The 21,658-nt window shown below is 39.1% G+C and overlaps 1 protein-coding gene across 2 annotated transcripts in view; it reads left to right on the forward strand.

The window, feature by feature from the left end:
- Sema2a (Semaphorin 2a) overlaps positions 1–21,658 on the forward strand; it is a 344,149-nt gene that overhangs the window by 73,175 nt on the left and 249,316 nt on the right. The window contains exons 1-2 of one of the 2 annotated variants that reach the window (XM_018503971.1): positions 1,165–2,230; positions 19,590–19,788. In XM_018503971.1, coding sequence (XP_018359473.1) covers positions 19,682–19,788 — 107 coding nt within the window. In that variant the 5' untranslated portion in view covers positions 1,165–2,230; positions 19,590–19,681. Of the gene's footprint in view, positions 1–1,164; positions 2,231–19,589; positions 19,789–21,658 lie in introns of those variants that run through there. The other variant, XM_018503972.1, reaches the window with a different exon arrangement.

Below are 21,658 nucleotides of genomic sequence, written 5' to 3' on the forward strand. Positions count from 1 at the left end.
ATGAATATGCATGGCTACGTGTAGCGCATTAATTAATAATCGATTTTGTCCCTCGTCGATTCATCTCAAAGAGGCGTGAGAACGGGGAAAAAAAATGCACACGGACGGAGTCCTTCTCGAGGAGACGCGATGTAGCTATAACAACTTGATCCACTTACCTCTTCGCTCTCTGCAATTATGCACCGTAATGGACATCTCTGGATGCTCTTCCTAACGTAACGCCGAACTCGTAATTGGAACGCCATGAAAACGCTCGCGGCCATCGTTGCTACGCGAACAAATTAATTTATCGTTTTGCGATGTTACAGTTAACAGTGCTCCGACGAAATAATGGCGAACGATGAAGGCGAGTATCGTAGTAAGGAAGCCGTTACACGAGCAAGTCCGTTGGACGGGGATATAATAGAAACGGGGTGAAGGAGGAAAATTGGAGACGAATGTTAGACGAGAGGAAAAGGTTAGAGTAGGTGGAGTAGGTTAAAATGAAGAAAAGGCGGCACTGCGATCGCGCGCGCGCGTGCGAGAGAGAGAGAGAGAGATGGGAAGTAGAAGAGATATAAAAGTAGAAAAAGATACGTACGAAAGAAAGGGAGTAAAAAGGCGAAACTGCGCGAGAAGAAAACGAAGGAAAAAAATAAGGGAGAAAAGGGACGAACGCGCGACGAAAAGAACGAGAGAGGAGAAAACAACGGTTGAAACGAATAGACGCGGGAGGAATGAGGAAACTTGGCACACGGAAGAGGGCACGCGAGAGGGAGAAAACGAACGGGCGCGCGAAATAACGGGAACGCGAAGGATATGGACGGGAGAGAGAAAGGAATGCGGGAAGAGGAGAGAGAGAAAGTGGCGCGGGTAGACGCGCGGGTGATACGGCGCATAGATGCGAAGGGTAGCAGATGAGGAGAGAGAGAGAGCGAGAGCGAGGTTGGTAGGGTGCGAGAAAGGGAAGGGAAAGGGAGCGAACGGATGGAGCAACGAAGTCGAACGGAGAGCGAGGGAGACTGAGCGAGAGCGCGCGCGAGCGGCAGACAAGGACGTTGCGTGAGGCGCATGCGCGTCGCATGGGTGTATCTTCGCTCGCGGTTGCCCTCGCGCGCCCCACCTCTGCTCCGTACGCCGCTACCCTCCCCTACACCGCTAGACTCAGTTACCGGGCCGATTCGCCAGCGTTGAGGTGTCGCGCTTTTTCGCTCCGCGACGTACTCGGCCGTCGCCAAGTTTCGAGATATATCGTTTACCGTTCCTTCGCGAGAACAACGCGCCTCGTCGCGCTGTGCGACGCGCGCGTGCCGTGCGTTGCTTCGATTCTCCAAGAGCTAGAGAGACACAGAGAGACAGATTCGGCAAGGGGGTGAAAGAGAGAGAGAGAGAGAGAGAGGGGGAGGGAAGAGACGTGTGCGCGAGAGTGGCCCAGTTTCGGCGCGGTCACATGTGGACGTCGAGCGGCGTAACGCCGCGGGGGAGCAACGCGTTGAAGTTGGCGCCGGGTTAGGTCGTTCTCTCCGAGCCGGTATCGTGAATTCGCTCCGGGATTCGTGAAACGCAAGTGAGAAGTCTCTTCGTGTGTGCGTGTGTGTTGTGTGGGTGCGTGCGTGATTATCGTGATTACGTGCGTTCGGGGTGGGCAGAATATCGTCCACGATCTTGCGCTCGCAAGGACGAGAGCTCGCCGAGAAACATGAAGTTGTCGCGCGACGTGATCGACTTGATCGGAGACGAGACGAAGCCGGCGTCGCGCGACCGATGACGGTCGAGTGGTCCCGATTCTTCCCGAAACGCCGTGTCTCGATCTCGTTCTCGGGCGCGATAAAAAAGGGAAATAACGGCCGGTTTCCCGGAATCGCGTTCGGTTGACTCTTGTTTACGCGCGCGGTCATGTTTACGTGACGGGGCGCGTAAGGAATCCGAGGTGCGCGAGGAGGACTGCGCGATTCAAACGCGTGCGACTTGCGAGTGTGTGTCACTGTCGCCAGTCGCCGTCGTGTGCAGATGAAAGGCGCGCGCGAGCGGCGGCAGATTCGAAGAGGTTGCGTCGTGCGGCTCGTGCTCCGCACCCGCTTTCGTTAGCTCGATTTCGTTACTGCGATTTATTCGATTAACCCGTCGCATTGTCGTGAGAGACCGCACGATAGACTCGGCAAGATAGACGGGACGAACTTCGAGCGGCAGCAGTCTCGTAGTTGGAATCAGGACAGCAGCCTGGGACGCGGGAACGCGCGACATCGATCGAGTAAGTGCTTCAAGGTCTCGACACGAGATCTTATCTCTGCGCAACAACCGTCGTGAAATCATTCATTCGCGTGATTGCGAGACGAGAGTTTTTCAAATTGTGGGAACGTGAATGAACGATAACGGTTCTTGCTGCTTTCGCGATCAATTATGTAGTGTTATCGTTTTGTTTTGAAATGAACATCGTTGACATAATATCTGCATTCTTTCGTAATCTAAAGCTGACAATGTGCCGTATAATTTTAGTACTCCGATTGTAGAAAGCTCAATAAGGTTGGAGCACAAAGCTTTGCGTAACTCGTAATGCATAAAACATAAGAAAATCATCCAATCAGAGTCTTTTATTTCATGGAAACGAAAGAAATGAAGGACTTTGATTGGTTCATTTTCTTATGCATTATGCGTTATGCAAGACTTTTTGCTCTCGCCTTTAACGACAGTTCGGTTTCGTTGAAGTGTCGTTGCTTTTTTACATATATCTGTGCGATGGCATTATCAGGGCTCGATCGTATTAAAATAAAGTTATTTAACAATTGTATTTTTAAATAAAAAAGTTATTTGGTATTTATTATTTTAAATAACTCCCTCTGACTTTTATTTCTTATTTAATTTTTAAATAAGTTCTCGGAACGTATTTTATATTTTTTATTTTAAATAAGTTGTATCAGTCAACTCCCTACAATTTTATTTTAAATAAATTTTTGAAACTTATTATATATTTTTTATTTTTTAAATAAATCATTAGTTATTTTATCGAGCCCTGGATAATATAATGATACCGATATTGTTAACAGTTACAGAAATGGGTTACATAGACGGGTTGGAAATAGGATTACCATATTTGTATTTCAAGTAAAGAGTATGTCGCTTTTTTTCTACAATAAGGATATAATTAAAAAATTGTCACTTTTGAGTTGCAAAAAATTGTCATTTTTGCAAAAAAAAAATGGAAACATAAAAAAGAAAGAAAAAACATAGTTCAAAATAACATATTTGAATTTTTCTCTAATCAATTATTACACCAAAATTGCATTTTAAAATTAATATTACAAAATATTTGAATGGTTGAAAACATTTATTCAAATTTAATTTCTGGAATTTTGTTTTTGTGTTATTGTTGTAGCAAATGAGCGATATGTATATTTTGTAAAAAAAGATGATAATTTGAGAGCGCGGAAGGAGTATAATTTTTCTGTGTTAAAAATATATACCTATTAATATAAAATTTTTTAATAGAATTTCTAGAACATAATTTTTATTGATAGTTCTTATTGAAATAATTTTGATAATTATGATATACTATTTGATATAAAATTTTAATTAATGATTAGCAATTTACGATTTTAAAAAGAATACATGTAGGTACATTCTAAAAACAATACGGTTAGTAACCTTTGAAGGTATTCAAGTATTCAATTGGTGGAGTCTCCAAAAAAAACCTAAATAAAGCTGATAGAAAAGATTTCGAATCACGTCGTGTTACATTCGTGTGATCGACAAAGTTTACTTAACTGTAGAATGCTATCACTGAAACATACAGTATTGCTATGTATGTATCAATGTAAATTTGACAAAGAAATAAATCACTTTTAATTACTGTAACACAAGTTTTTCATACGTTTTATACTTTTAATGACAAAATATGTATAATCTAGATTTTTACTCGGATTTTTATGAACACAAATAACCTAATTGTTAAAAAGAAAAAGAGAAACACATTATTTAATTTAGTCTTGAAATGATGGAATATGTAATTCAATTGTTGCGTATGTATTTCTTTATACAGTTAAATAAAATCTATAATAATACAAAGTAATAATACATACAAAATGGCTTAAAAATTGAAATTACTTATTGTATGGCAAATAAAGTTTCTAGTGACCACCGAAGGTAGTTTAGTGCTCAATGATTTCGTTCACTTCTATCTAAAATTGTATCAATAATAGTATTTCCAGGATTAAGTAGTTTTATTACAGCGATGCTGCACTGTTAAATCTGCAGTGTCAAATTTAACTTGTAGTGTTTTCCACTGAGAAAACTGGTGCAACACCAGCGCCATGCTAGGTTTCGATGAAAATTGCATTAGTGCTGTAGTAGTGCAGGTTTAGTGCGGCTCAATGGAACATATCATAAGACATCCATTTTATAACACCCCTAAAAATATGTATAACTATGTTCAAGCTTAAATTACTTATTTTATAATGTTTTCATTTATTTATTTAAAACATTTTTTAAAATTAATTTTTTATATTTCAGGAATTTTAAACGTTAAAATGTCATTGCGTAGCTATTATTAGAAACATTGAAACTAACACAATGTCATTGGTATGACATTAATTAGAATATTGTAATATCATACCTTAGCACGAACACAATTTCAATTTCAACTTGCACTGGTCTCCACTGATTTCAAAGACGGTGGAAAAAAAGTTAAACTCAGTGCAAATTTTTTGCACCAGTTTTATCAATGGAACATTAAACACTAAAAATATGTGAACTGGTTTTCACAGTGAGACAATAAAGTTGCACTCAATATGCATTAGTGTTGCACTAATTCTCTCAGTGGAAAACGCTATTAGTTTAACTGCAAATTGCCACTGCTCCTATTCAATATATCATTATTTTATACTAAAACAATGAACACAAATTTTACAATATATAGTATCAAATTAACTTTAACGATATATTAAATAGGAGTAATGGCGACTTAAATTAGATTAAATTTGACACTATAGATTTAGCAATATGCAAAATTATAAATATAATCTGAATATCAAAAAATATTTTTATGCAAAAATATATATTTTTGCAACTCCACGTAATTAACTTTAGACATTTATCGTAATATAAAATTGTTATTCAACAGAAATGAGAAAATTATCGTATTATACATAATCGTAAAATTACATTAACTATAAACGAATTAGTTATTTTCTTAGCTCGTCGAACTTTATGATTTCCATTGAATTTACTTCGAAATATGGCATTACGCTCGCGGGCTTAAATTGGTACTTTCAAAATTTTGGCCGCTGTTTACCGTCCCTCGTATGTACATATAGTAACGTATATAGGTATATCTGCTTATTTAATGGTGTTTGTTATTTTATAGTTCACACCGGTTCACACCTACGGACATCATGCATGCAACGAGCGAAATAAAACAATAGCAGGACTTTACAGCGTATGATTTTAAAATCCATTTCTATTATATTATTTTCGTTATCAATATTCGATTAAATGTTTACATAAAAATTGTTATGATTACTTTGCGCGCGATATAAACACAACAGAAATTTTCATTGTCCATCGTCCAGTGCGTCTCTTCAAACAATTTCTTTCGCGTCGGTATTTTCGATTGGAATTTCTCGTTCCGCTTATTACATGTGTAGACGGCGTATTACATAACTTTCCTTACATCAAAGCTTCTTATATGATGCCGGATTCGGAATGACATCGATGGCGCGAGACGAAGAATGCGCTTCGACTCAGCTATCTTTTAGCAATGCGTCTCGTGACGTTATCCTATCCGTGCAGGAGACAGCGTGTATTAAGTTATGGAGCTTCTATTGCGTCTGTATGCATATATGTATATTCCGTTGTATATACATACATATGTGCGCCGTAGTCCCGAAATGACCTACTCGCAATCTCTAATATATTGCAGCAAATATTTGTCCTTGTGTTCCCTGTCGTGCTTATCCCTCGCAACTCGCAACGTTCTCCTACGCATAATCCGTGTGCGCGTGCAACTAGCTATATCTCGAATCAATAAAACATATAAATTTATGTATATTTCACGTATTTACATAAAATATGACATTTAGCTATACACTGCATCGAGATATTGCATTTTAAAATAGTTGAAACCGTACAATTTTTTTACACTGTTATATACGTGTTTTTTTTAAATGCAAAACAGGTGCGGCGCGCATTTGCGCATTGTTTGTTTATGCATAGAAACGTGACGTTTTTGGCAGAATATGATTTGATCTGGATTTTTTACGAATATTTTGGAAATTCTCGTTCGTGTGATGGCACTCACCACAGATCGTCGCATCCACGTGCATGCTTTTTCTCTTTGTCTCCCTCTTCCCGCCCTTTTCATTTTTCGCGACCTGAATTCTCACTTTGGTGATTACGTGCAAGCTACAATAGCTTCTGTCGGGTTCTTCGTTTCGATCGTATCGTTATGCTATTTTCTATCTCTTTTTTTAAGAGCAGATAGGGCGAACGGTAGGGATAGAAGTTGACACGATGCTCGCCCGATTACAAATGTGAAATCGATCTCTCATTGTCGGGAAATCGGTGAGGCACGGTAGCCAAGCCGTTGCTAAATCGATCCTCAGTAGATAGGGCCGAACGAACGAATGAACGACCGACCGAATGAACAGCCCTTCTCGCGTTTTCCGAGAAAGAACGGAGTCTCGTTAGTCACGCTGGTAATCAAGGCTTCGCTTCGATTTCTGTTCGAATTGCTTTTGGTGTACTTCTAAAACGAGAAGTCGGATCTTCGCAAAATGCGTGTAACTATCCGAGACCGTGTTTTATGCAAATCAGCCTTCTCATTCGGAACGCAGAGAATTCGAATTCTGAGTCTGAAAAGCTTAAGATGTGAGAGACCAGTTCCGCATGCTAATTAAAGAATTTTGAAACTCATCGCGAATGCAATATTTAATCGCAAATCGTGTATTTGTGCCACAATTTCTTGTTCACGAGCTCGTTAAACGTACTTCTCGAGGACCAAATCGTGATACTTCATATTCAATGAGTTTGTTGAATTTATTTTCGTAAAAATACGGTCAATTGAGAACCCAATTATTTAGTATTAAAGTTAACAAAATTATGAAAAAGGTATTTTTGCTTACACGTTGAAAACAAGAGATAAACCGCTAAGAGCATTACGATGTACAAATTTGGGGCATTACTGGGCATTATTTAAGAGAATTGTGTATTATAATAAGCGGTATGAAGTATGCATGACTAGGGCATTAATGGGCATTATTATGGTATTAGTGGGCATTGGTGAGTATTAGTGGGCATTACTTGGGCATTACTTGGGCATTGCTTGGCATTAGTAGGCATTGGTGTATATATATAATTTTGGTCAGCGGTTTACCCCTTGGTTGAAAATAGCTAGATTTCGTCATTGAGGGGTACGTTAATGTGCATACGTATCTTGTGTATATTGATGTTATAGCATCTTGATCAAAGTACCAGGTTTATAATTTTCGATCAGCGCATTCCCTCTCGGCTTTTGCGCGCCAATAACAATCGGAAAGCTGGCAATCTCTAAAGCTCAAACAGACAATCACTTCTAAATACAGTTCGAGGGTGTTTTGATTCGAAACACTCCAACACGGAATTGCTTTGGTCGCGGGGCTATTTAACCAGTGAACGACTTCAAAGTCGCTTGAAATGTTTACTCACGAGCGTGAAAGCGAGAAGGAAAGAGAGAGAAAGAGGCAGAGGGAGAGTAAGTGAAAGGGTTAATAAGAGTGAGAGAGGGGGGGGGAGGGACAAAAAAATACCGAATATGATACATCAAACGTTTAAGCAACATTAAAATGTCGAAATGTTGGCAAATTATTGTACATAGTTAAAAGTAAACGTGTTAAATTTAAATTGGTTATATATTTTCATTAATATTTATTATATTTATGTACGCTTCAGAGTAATAGACAAAATTTAGTACAAAGGTTAGTTAAAATAATTGTTTCGCTTGTAAACGTTTTTTATCGCATTCGTGAGAGAGAATCTCGCATTCTTAAGAATTTTGCTCACATCGTTATTCGTTTGTAAACCGTAAGCGTCTTTGCTTAATAATTGCATTTATTTTCGAAAAAATAAGAATGTTATTTCACATAATAATATTAAATTTCAAGAATGTTCGATTAAATCTGAATTGTACGTACTGAATTGTGTTCACTTTTTCGTCGATATCTTTAAATATCTATTACGAAAAGTTCAACCAGAGTAAAAAGAAAAATGTGTGCGAGAGAGAGAGAGAGAGAGAGAGAGAGAGAGAGAGAAAGTTTATTTAGTGGGAGTAGTACAAATATGATTGTTGCGCCAGTTTCCAAGCTGTCGCTGCATTCCAATCACAAACTCGCCCGTACATGAAACCGGTACACTTCTATCCCCATAGATATCGTACCGAGTGCAGAGGTATTGGAAAATAATGAAGAGGTTCGCCCTCGCAGCTGTTGAGTCACCGCGTGGTTCGATGGCGGTCTGTCGATGACAACGAGGTAATTACTTTTCAAACAGTAGACGTGCAAATGAACGGCGGTTTAATCTGTCGATAATATCCTGGGCATCGTTACCATTTTTATTTCCTTTCTCACTCTCACATACACTCTCTCTCTCTCTGCGTTCCAGTGGTAGCAGCTACCGGTCGCGCACAAATTCTCCGCGCAGATTTAATCCGCTCACAAAGATTGCCGTATACGAGCAAAACGAAATAGTTTTTTTCACTGTTGGTGGATTAAATTCTCTTTTTGCTTTTCGATCGCGGTTTTCGATATGCAACTATTCCCGGTTGAAACCGATCCCGAAAATGGTTGTTTCTTGATTCGTGTCATATTTATATAACTCTTGCTGAAGTAAGTAAATTTTTAGCAAATTAGAAGAGTGATGATAAACGTACTTACATTCTCTTTTAATTATTCTTTTTTCTAGAACTGTTGAAAATTGCATGTACTTATCTCTCAGTCACTCACAATGGCTATTGTTTTATTCGAACTTAATGGCCGTTGCTGTGCCGGCGAACTCTCTTATATTGTCATTTTTTTTCACTGCTACGTCGACAAACCGGCGATGTTATTGCGACAAAAACAATTTAAGGCTTGGCAGTGGCGTGCCTCTCGATAAATCATGACTTATTGAACGCGTAGCTCAGTTTTGAAGCTCACCCACGGGGTTGTGTCGCTTGTGTGCCGTGATACGTCATAAGTCACAGCTGGTAGCACGTTGCGACGACATCACCCCCTAGCTGAGGGGGTGTGTTTCTTCCTGCTTGCTACCCTACCGGTTTTCTCCGTGGACTCAACCCCCACGGCAGTTCAGCCTAGATGTAATAGTCCCATTAACCGGTTCTGTATCTTAGCAACCCAATCCCCGCCACCCTCACGGGGTCGTTTATTGCACGCTATGATTGATACTGTAAAATATGGCGTTTTCCACGAACGACGGGATGCAGGCGTTGCTCTTTCGACTTATCGTTGGGGCCACTCAATCCCGCACGAACACGCGGCTTTACAGATGTAAGGGAGAAAGCAGACGCCGAAACACGTCATTTATCCGCACGCCCGGTATCGGTCGGCGATATTTCTTTTGACCACCGCGATATAAGAAGGAACAGACGATTAATATCGATGCCGGTGACATAGAGTTCATATATCATACGTGCAACTTCAAGGTTTGCTTGGTCGGGAAATGATCTAATTATTGGAATTTTAAGACAAATGAGAGATCGCGATATTATATATCGTTGCCCGTTGATCTCATTCGTGGTCTCTTCGCACAAGTTTCTGTAGTGCGCAGTGTAATTTGCGCGGTCGGGTTATTATTACGCGGTGCGAGATGTCGTTTTTCATTGCAACTATAGTTTCCCCAGGTCCGACTGATGCCGAAGAGGGCCGAGCGGCTTAATAACGATGTCAACTATGACAGACAACCGCGCGCCGTTTCGTGCGATAACGCGCGGAACGAGCGAATACTTCGTTTGTGTTTAGCATGTATTGCCCGAACAAACGTACGTACAACTGGCTCGGCGCGACGTGATAGATCGCGAATCGTGCGCTTTTTTGTTGCGGTAGCGTGCCGTCGTATCTTCCCCCTTTCATTCATAAATCATATTCCACGTGAACATTTACCTTGAACCTACTTTCGTCGCGAACAATGATCTCCACGTCTGTCATTAAAAGTCGAGCCGGGAGGTGCCGTGAATAAAGGGATCGTGAAGAACCCCCGAGAGGCACGCCGGAAGATATCGTGACGGCTTAAACCGATCTCCACATTGCACGCGTGTATGAATACCTTGAAATCCCTGTAGTCGTCGATCAGCCCTAATTCCCGCACATCGCGTGGCTATGGGACATTGTGGATAAAAGGGCGTAATGCTTTCTGCGAATGCAGGCCGTTATGGTGGTGCAATATGCGGGTAATCCAAATATATTACGAGATGGTGTACGCCAGTATTATAGAACCGATTCATGATCGATGCTATTTTTCAAGCTACATTTGTAAATAATTGCTTCCTTGAAGTTTTTCTTTTTAATACATTACAATTAACATTTTTTTTTAATTATCAAAATTAGTAGGAAAAATATATGAGGAAGACTTTCAAAATGCGTTTTATCAAAAATTTGTAATTTTCAGTAAACGAGAAAGAAAGAAACTACGTACACATGAAAACTACACACTTTACAGAAAATAAAATAACAATATGTTAATCAGTAGAATGTGAAATGAAATATTAAACAAAATTGTTTAATAATTGATAAAAATGTTAAATGCATTTGTTTGTTTCTAGTTAAAAAACATAATGCGTTTTGAAATGTCTATGTTTTTTCAGCATAAAATTAACGATGAAAAAAATGTTTTCTGAACATCTCAGAGTAACTTATAATATAAATCATTTAATATAGAGTTCCTCTAGTAAGAGTCAAGACATGAAGGGCACCGATCTCCTGATTGGTCAGATTTCGAGTTTCTTTAAACGCCGACATTTGCAGATATTTTCGATGTGATGGTGAATCTGTGAATTGGTGTGAGCAGCTGTTTCATGGTGAGTGCGTTCGGGAAAATGCTATTCGCGCTATTTAGCGCTACAAACTTTTCGCGGAGCCGCAGATAGCGTTAACAAACACGATCATGACGTCATTATGGTAGCGTGTTACGTCACAACTGCGCGCTATCAACGCTATTTCTTCCGAGATAGTGTATTGGTAGCATTAGCATTTATAGATCCGTGAACGACCTAGCGTAGCGTTACTAGAGTTTAACATTCGTCAAGGTTAGATTAATGTTTGAGGGGATTCTGTTCTCGAGTGGCACCAAACTTTTCTCTTTAGAATTTCGTAGAGTAAATGTATGTACGTAACATGCGAATTTCAAATTTTATCGTAGTGAATGCAATCTCAATTTTAATCTCTGCAATTGATGGCTTGCCACTAGGTTGGAGTGAACGTAATTCTTGCTTGTGTATCATCTTTAACTTTTCAAAGTTTCTGCAGAGTTCAACTTGTGTATTTGATTTCATTACAAATGTGAAAGTCAGAGATATCTTGTTACTGGCGATTTTTAATTCCCGTGTACGGATTAATTTTTTGATCTAGTTTACATTGTTCACTTCGGCCTAGCAGCGAGCCATCATAGAGATTGCAATTGAGATTGCATTCTGTTATTCACTACGAGAAAATTAACAATTTACGTTACGAATACTTTACAAAACTCTAAAAATTTAAATTACAGAGAAAAGTTTGGTCGGTGATTGAAAACAGAGTCCCCTACATTAACTCAACCTCGACAAATATTAAATCTCTCTAGTTAAATGCTACGCTAGGATCGTTCATGGAGCTTGCTAACGTTATCACGCTATTGGCTCCACGAACAACGTTGGTAGCGTTTGCGTTCATAGTGCGAATAGTGTCTCCCCGAACGCATTCGGTGTAGAAGGCGCGAACGCGAAATCGGACTATCAACTGTCAACCATGATGGAATTGTGCTGTTTTCGGCCGGTACTCGACATCCAGCAATGGTATCCTTCCGCTCTTATGTCTTAACTCTTACTAGAGGAACTCTAATTCAACACTACGCTATCTCTAATTTAAAAAATTAAATTTTGGACAAAGCGCATTTTGAAAGTCTGCTCCTCATATATAAATTAAAAGACGGATAGAAAAAGTTAAGTGTGATATTTTTTAAAATTTACGTTACACATTTGTAATTTATTATATATTTTTGTGGTGTATTATTTTGCTGCAAGCTATTAAGATATAATTTTACTAAAGAGGGAAAACGGGAGCGGTTATTTATAAAACAGATCTCGTTGAATGACGACGTAATTCTCGGATGCGAGCAGTACCGCTGGAACGAAGCGTAATATGAATGAAGTAGATTACATGCAAATGAAGAATCGATGCAGATTGCGGACGGCAACTGGAATTGCATTATTCTCTTTCTATCCGACAAATATGCGTCATCATTCAACGTGTGCAATAGAACTACATTTACTGCGCGCCACCGGTAGACAATGGAAACCGCGTTTTCTTGATCGATATATTATACTATGATGGCTGAGTGATATGTGGTGACGACTGATTGTCCGTGACATAAGTGTCTCTGTGACTTTTCATCTCGATATCGTAATCATTTTTCACATTCTCTCGACACGTGTGCTTCAGTTAAACGATAACATTAGATGGTTCACTGGAGAATATTACTCTCATTTCTCCTAACGCACGTTTGTTTCATTGTACGTATGACTTTTAATGCATTACCTCGATCGATCATTTCTCAACGCTGTATTACTCAAATACTTTTACGGGCCGATAACCACTCGCCGCGAGAAACCTATTCAATCTATCGTCGTCCAATTATGGTACGCGTTAACAGATACAACAGAGAATATTATAGAAACATCTTACGTTATTGTTTATCCTCCGCAATATCCACGGAAAAGTCACGATTCGTTACTTTCGAAACCTCCATCTTTCGTTTTTGATGGGCAGGACGATAGGACAGCGTGCGGGCATTGAAATATTTTTTTTCTTCCTTCATGGATGTAATTCCCTGTACAAATGGAGGTTGTTCCAGGCGAACTCTCGGGTCACGTCGACGACCTAACTGTTCTGACACTAACCCAACCTTTTATACGAAGGGTTACCGCGCGAAAGTTCAAGAGAGAGACAGAGAAAGAGAGGGGTAAGGGAGAATCCATAAGCCATCCGCCCCCGCCCCCTTCACGACCAGCCATAATGCCCTCTTCGTCTTTCACCCTCTCTTCGGACTAGCGTCTGCACGGAGTTGACTATCTTGAATCCTGTCTCCAGCTTCCCGGCTGAGAAGCTCGCACATCTACAAACGCTGTTCCATCTGATATTATATCCATCTATCGTTTAAATCTAAACAAATATTACTCTTCTGATACGTGTGATATATTATATTCATGTAAATTATAAATAATTATAAATTGGAAATATGTTTGTATAAATCTGATGTAAACACTACTATCATTACGTAATGCACGTTCATATCTCATGTCTCTCTCAATTAATTAATTATTCGTTATATGATATATTGGGCAAACGATGCGTATAAGTTTCTACTAATTAATTAAAAGCGCGATCGAAATCCGTAATCATTTGATATTACTCGTGACTCTTAGTAATTATCGAATGACGATCGTTATCTTCAGAATATTGGATTGAATTTTTATATACAGTAATTACTCTCTCTTTTGCTTTTATTAACTAATAAAACTGATATCTCGTCCTTTTGGAAACCTCAGAATATATAGTTTTGGTACTGCGTTATCGATTTTTTTTTTAGAATCGACCGAATGTATTTACAGACGAAGTTCATTAATGCACTTTGTTTCTGATGGAAAAAACACATAGAGTATCTGTACTTTTTATCGATAGCATATTCCGTGGAAATGGGATATTGAATCTAACGACGAGGTCAATGCTTTAATGAATATGCATCAACGTATGAAAAAATATTGTCCGAAAATACGCATTTCCATAGTAAAAGATTATTTTTCTCAATGTTACTACATACGTAGTTACTGCGTAGAAACTCCATATTCAACGGATTATTATTCCTATTTAAAAATAATAGCTTTCCAACGTGTTATAGGAAAATCGATTCATATCTGTCCAGCGAATTTGCGCTGTTAAAATAACTATTCTGTATATATATATCTGTATGATAAAGATTTCCAGAATATTTGTTCGGTAATTTTTCTGTAATAGTATTGATAATATCTCTATCGTTGACACGCACGACGTTAAATTATATCAATTCACGAACTGCCGAGAATCTGTGATATTTTACTGTCACGACGTTATTAATTTTAGTTCCAGACAGTACGTAATTATTTCGTCTGATTATGTTTCTTAGCAAGGTTTTTATCTCTATGGTTCATTTCCTACGTTAAGAACAATTTCGCTGGATTTGAGTAGAACGAGTTCACGCCCCTCTCATAAATCTTTGTCTTTCTTGAGCCTGAGAAGATCTGATTGGCGGCAATTTCCTCCGTGCTCCTTTCGTCGTTTCCTTTCCGTCAGCATCTGATCCTTCTTTCTTGGTTGTGCAAAACGGTCGTGCGAATTTAAAATATCACCGAAATATATACCTATAGACGTAACGGAATATTATCAGTATTGTTTGATATACGATAATAATTCAATCGCAATATTCCGAAATCAACAGTGCCGAATTCATCGTTGTAAATATTACGCAGATTTTGGTTTATTCAGCGATCTATGAGGCGCAGACATAGCGTCGTAATTACCGTGCTGTCTTTCTTATCGCAGAAACTTTACGAAAACGCGGGACATGTCGTGCTCGTAATGAGCTCTCCGTAGCGGCTTAAGGCACTGCAACGGCTCGGCGAAGAAAGTTAGTTATTTACTCGCCAGTGCTCTGACAGCTCGTTTACGTACGCAACGCTATTTCATTTCCTAGACATTTCCGGATAGGCACTTTCGCGGGCAAACACATTAAGGCGCGCCCGACTGCTGCTCCAGTTCTCCGGTAGCTCTTTCAGGATACTTGATTTTACGATCTCTGATCCACCTTCCTTCCACGAGTTTAACTTCGCTTGATTGAGTCACCTTTCGCAAATAACTTTCGGTTGACTTAATGATTTGCTTCTTAAATTCGTATTTAATCGTAACCGATTGTTTAAATATATATCTTAGAGAGGAATCGAGACTAAACATTGTAAAATGATTGAATAGTGCCTACAGTAACTTGTCTTGAAAGATTTCTATGTTTAATAATAGTTCTTTTAACTCTTGACTTGTTGATGGAATATATATTGCCATATAGATGTACTGAGAAAACAATTTTTGGTATTTGTAACTATAATACATATTACTATAATTATATATATATATATATAGTAATTTTTCAATGCCATCTATATATATTGGTTGATAGAACTATCATGTACATATAGTTATTGTTACTAATATTATAGTAGTCATAATTATGATTATAGTAGTATGTAATTATAATTACAAATATCACAAATTTTTTTCTCTCGGTGTGGAATATACTCTCTAAATCTAGATCAGTGGACAGTCACTGATATCAGTCCCAAGTGTGCCACTGAACAAATCAGTGAATTTACAACGAAATTCATCTAAAAAATCAATAAAACGTGGAATCCCTACCTGGTGAATTTTGCTTTAGTATGTGTAAATTCGATGTACCTCTATATCTTACTGAAACTGACGTTTGCAAAAATATCGATATTTTAATTATATAACACTCAAACTTCGTTTCCTTTTCAGTTGAATTTTACAGATTGAGATTTTGAGAGTAGCGTATTCAAATTTCTTTGATGTATTTTTAAATTCATAAATGTAAACATAATTATCGAAAATCCATCGTGACCCATTTTCGCGAGGAACGATCTCCGGTCTAGAAAGATATCGAAGTAATTTACGTCACGTGCCCCAATAAAAACTGTTCTCACCTTCGCGTGCGGAAAAATTTGTTCAGAACTCGATCTACGAGTTTTGATGTCGGCAAGGGGAAGAAATTTGAAATGTTCCGTTTCTGCCAAGAAATAATTGTTAGCGATTCCGATCACGAGTCACCGGAACTGAGAGCCGTTAAGCCGGAACTAATTGAACTGTTGTTAAGGGGATACGGTCAGAGGTGAATGCAAGGGTGCTGTAACTTGGGTATTATAGAGATTCTCTGACAGCGTAGCACCAAATCCCCGGTGATAGATCCCGCGACATGATAGCCCTGCAATGCCCGGAATCATTAATACAGTCTGTAAATTCTCGACGCAGTTAAAAGCATATTTAATATTTTAACATCGGATATTTTAACATTGATGCCAAGTTTTGATCTTTTGTGTAAATAAATCCAATTAACTATGCATAATACGTTGAATTTATATTTAGCGTTAACATACATAAGTACTACTTTTTAAAATCCTTTAATTGATATTTACTTACGAAATTGTACGTTCAATGAAGCAAGTTATCGTACTCCATTGCATTAAAACTTTAACTTTTCTTTACTTTCATATTATTTCTGAGTCAAACATCTGAAATACGTATTCATGATTTGAAAAAGCCATTTAAACTGTATACGTTGTGACTAGAAGTTCTCATCAACGAGATGGAAAAAAACGTTGACAGAAATGTGGCGGAAGTGAACTGTGACAGGATTTTTGTTTTGTTCCGTGGCTAGAGAAAAACATTTCGTGGTGCGAAACTCTTGACAGGTGGTACGATGGTTGGCTGCCAGCCACCTTCGTGATCTGGATTCGTTCACGTGAATGACAGAATCCGCCATATACATGAGGGCGTAATAATATCGTCAAAAGGTGTTGCGTTACTTTTGTACGAGGTGCGGCAGCGAGCCCGGTAAAGAGGTGCAAGAATAAAAATAAGAACAAACGAGGAAACAATTTCGGTCTGAACGAGTGCACCCAGCCATTGACTGTGACGCCAACCAGAGCCGTCGGAGAGAAAGAAAGAGAAAAAGATAGATGAAGAATACGCTCGAAAACAAAGGGGACCTGGCGGCTCCCTATTTTGTACTTTCTGTGCGTTACTGCTCTGCGTTATTCGGCCGAGGATGTGAATGCCAGTACTTCAGTAAATGCTTTTCGCCGCGTCGCGCCGGTTCGCACGAAGTTTGCATTTGCAGGAACGTATGTACGAAACCAGAATGAGACTGTCCACGCACATGCGGTTACGTTTATTTCGTAATGGAACATTGTGGTTTTTGGTTACCGCCGTAACACTCACGAAAAGCATTTTGATTCGTACACTCTCGTGTTTATCTATTTCTCGTAGTATATTGAATGAAATTTCTCTATCTTTATATTATCTGTCCATGTATATTTAAAGAGAATTCTCGAAATATATATTATTAAATGAATCATTAATTTTCTTATAAAAAATTATAGACCTCTTGATGAAATTGAAGTTTACATGAACCGCAGAAGAGTTAATTCCATTACGCGTGTCTGCTGTAAGAGTCATCTGATCGTGCGCGACGACTCACGTTGCGTCTAATTCGGATTTACGAGCGCGGCGTCGAAAGTCGACGGAGAGATGCAGCTTCGTATCCGGTGGGACAGATAATTGTTTTCCACGTTGTACCGGGAAAGCATACGTCTGATATGGAGGGCGCGCACGAGCATCACCGCGGAAAAAGCAGCCAGACATTGTTCTCGTTGAGGACAAAGATGAGATATCTGCGAAGTAAAGTTCGGTGACGACGACGTTCACATATACGCGCGCAGACAGACACGCAGACACGCGTGGTTGCGAGCGAAAGGGTAGGTGAGAGAAAAAAGGGCGTTAGGCTGGGTGTCTGGTCCTATTGTTTATATACGCGGATAGGCTGTCTCTTTACTAACTGTAAGTCTGAGTTTTTTCTAAGGGATAGTGGAACAGCAGGGGGAGGAAGGTTGTGAGGGAACGCGAAGGGCGTGAGTCGCCTAGGGGTGACTTGGTTGACGATGCTACCCCCAACACGACTCTTCGTCGCGCAGACAGCAAACTGGAGGGGCGTGCAGGTATTTCCCAACGCTCAGACTTGCATCACTCTACGATGTCTTTCACTTTCGATGATCGTACGCATCGCGGTGTGTTCCGATGTTATTCAAAACACACAGACCGTACAATATAATTATATTTTCCCTCAATTAATGTGAGAAAAAGATGTGCAACTGAAAAGTAATAGATCTGAATTATTTCATTTCTTATTTTCAAGAATTATTTTTTCATTAGATAAGTCCTCGGATAAGTCTTTTGATATTTTCTAATTTTCTCGATATAATTAGAAACTTGATTAGAAAACTATAATTCGATATACGTAACAGAGCTGCAAGCTGGAGAAAAATACTGTTTAGCTTATACACGCAATGCAGCTTTCCATCTGTTTATTCTAGCGGTGCTATGCATCATCATAACAAGTAATTAACTTGCATTACACCCAGCCCGTTGTTCCAGAGGCAGGTATGTAGTCGTATTTCGAAAAAGAACACGTTAATTTTCTTCGTTAAATTCTCATAGTCTCTTAATATACCGTAATTATCTACATACAAACGCAACAGTGAGTTCGTATCAAGATACGATTAGTGAAAAATATTTTATGCTATATTTGTAAAGCAATTCTAATCGTCGATAAACTGAAACTTGTCAATGGGACATAATCGCCATGTCTGTCGTAAATAGTCCAGAAATATGGATACTACGTCATCATATACTCGGACATAATCGAAGTACTCGAGCTGTAGGGCAAGTTGTCTCATCAAAGAAGACGGAGAACGGTGGGGGATCATAGTCATCGCGGTATCCCCGTTCTATCTCACGAAGTGGAGTATACGTGCAACTACTTTCTTCGCGCTTCCTTCTCTTTTCCCAGACTGGTTCGACTATCCTTCCCCGCCGACCTCCCAGCTCCTGCTTTCCTCATTCCGCTTTGGACGCGCTGTACGACCACCAGAGGCGCGGCAGTTTTGCCGATTTAAGGTTGTCGAAGTTATAAAGCTTCTCAAGCGTTCCCTCGGGTTCGCAAGTTTTCTTGAAAGTCCTCCGTTCTCCGGCTACCCATCTCCTTCGCTTCTCCACACTCCCAGCTCGCAGCCTTTTTCCTTCACGATTACCTGTAACGTGTCAAAGGAGTAATTTTCCTGTTTCGTGTTCCAAGTTTCTCTTGGTTACTTACTTGTAAGCGAAGATAATGCTTACTGCAGTTCTACCATGGGGAGAATCTTAAGTTGCTCGTATCCGTAAACTGACATCAGGATTATGAAGAGTCCTACACCCTCGTAAACATACCGTACATATATTTCAGCACACATTCTCATTGATGGATCACCTACGCCACATCTAGTTGGTTTGAAGGGAAGTTGGAAGTTTTGAATAGCAAGCTTATGCACCTTCGCTATTGGCGCGGTTATACATATAGAGGGGAGGGGAGCGTTTAATAAATCTAGGAACTTTTCAAATTTCCTTCACAGTAACTTTTGAAACACTTTGTATTTACTTTTAATATATTTTAAACAAAACAGGAAACGCCTGTAATTAATAACAGGTAACTATCTCGAGTTGGACATTTAATCAATCTATGTAATGTTTTTCTGTTCTCAGATATGCTGCCTACAATTGAACGTTGCTGGTTTGTTGGGATAAGAATGTTCCTGCGTCGTCGCAAGTGCGCAGTGTGACGATCATCAGGTTACATGCGATGGAACGATTGTTTTAAAGAAGAACGTGCAGCTATCACAGTGCAAGCGCGAGGGATCGTGTATCACACGCAACCATCGAAAGGGAAGTCGACGATAATGGTGAGTTTGTCTTTTCGAAGAGTTTCTATGCTATTTCGACCGATTTTGCCGATGAGTCATTATTTTCTGATCATGCAAACGCGGTGCATGTGAATTACCGCGAGTTTTCCGTCATGGATCAGGATCAGGAACTGAAGCTGAAGGATATTCAGCGGATATTAGGGGTTTTTCACCCCCCGATCTCCCGCAAATGCGTAGGGACGCGTTCTTCCGCCCTCACGGATTCTGTTCTTGGTCATAGGACGGTTTTTCAATTTGCCACTTCTTTCGCACCATTGTCCGTGCAATCCCGTACTCATCCCACGTTTTGGCACTCAAGCCCGAGATCGAAATTTTGGCAGTTGATTTCTCGAAGCTCTTTGGCAGACTTGTGCTAAAGCGGAATGAGTAATGTTCTCGCTCGAATTTATACTCTGATACGAATTAGAGATATATTAATACTTTCTCTGATATCGTAGTCTGCATGGAAGACGGAATATAGTGAAGATAAATGAACTCGATAGTTATTCGAGGATATTTTCGAGCATACTATTATTTCATACTATTGATAATAAGATATTTTATACACTGAAAAAAAATACTAAATTCTAATAAATATTTATTTAAATATCTACTCTAAAATATTCAAACAATCTAATAATAAATATTTAAACCTATAAATAATAAAATATTCAGACCTAATACAAATTTAACAACAAATATTCAAACAACTAATAAATATTTACTAAATGTAAATATATATTTATTTGATACAGAAATTATTAATTAAAATATATTATCTCAAGAGCCCAAAAAAAATTGATTGATTTATTGTTTCAGAAATTATTAATTTGATTTACTCAGTTTTTTACTGAGTAAATATTTTTTTTACTGCAAGTAAATGTTTACTTAGTACTATTCGAAGAAATATGTATTAAAATTTAGTAATTTTTGTTCGGTGTAGTATCACATATAGTACCTGTAATAAAGATTACTCTCGGGATTACCGTAATAAAATTTTCTAATGTCGTTACTTGTTCTTTCGAGTTTATCTCTGGCAACTTTCCGATACTTTTTCATTCTAATTTCTTTTTTTGGGTATATATGTATATACACAATCAAAGGCTATAATGCCCGGCAGTGTTTGCTATATTCGCATTATACCCGATGCAAACGCGATGGTAAGTTCATTGCAGAGATATCCTCAAAGAGTTCGCACGGCACGAGATAAATACAAACGGCTATATGCATGGACGTGCAACATTGGGTGATAAATATGGGTAAGACCGAGTTTTTCACGGCAGCTCCGAGGTAGTTCCGACCGTACACGCGCGCCCGGTGAAATGCATACGAAACGTCAAATGCACTCGACGCAGTCCATCAAAATGCAAATGTCTTTTATCCACGGTGGTAATATATGCGTCCGTCGAGAATCAGTATTCAGGTTGAGCGTGGGCCGATCCGCCCCTGCGGTATCACAGCATGAGTGTGTGCGCGATCGTAGATACTACTAGAGGGTTACAACGGGACGAAGCAACCCTCGAAAAAGATCGTAGCACCCACAGTACCTTTCCTGGCCAATTCTTTATTTTACGACCGATCCGGTGGATCAATGTTTGGAAGACAGTTCGTACATCACGATTTTCATGGTGGAGTGGCATCGATCTTAATTGATATCAGTCTCTGAGTGCGTTGACATCAATACTCACGTTTTATGTCACTCGTAAAGCAGATAAGCGAAATCTAATCTAATTTAAGTATCTTGGACCCCCGTTGATTTGTAGATTTCAGGAAAATGACTTGCGATTATAGGACTGTTTTCGTAGATGGACGTTCCGCTCAGGAATTCGTAATTCCATTTGTAACAGCGGGCGATAAAAAATACGATTAATG

This window comes from Trachymyrmex cornetzi, unplaced genomic scaffold (assembly GCF_001594075.2).
Source record: "Trachymyrmex cornetzi isolate Tcor2-1 unplaced genomic scaffold, Tcor1.1 scaffold16, whole genome shotgun sequence".
In the NCBI taxonomy this organism is placed as follows: domain Eukaryota; kingdom Metazoa; phylum Arthropoda; class Insecta; order Hymenoptera; family Formicidae; genus Trachymyrmex; species Trachymyrmex cornetzi.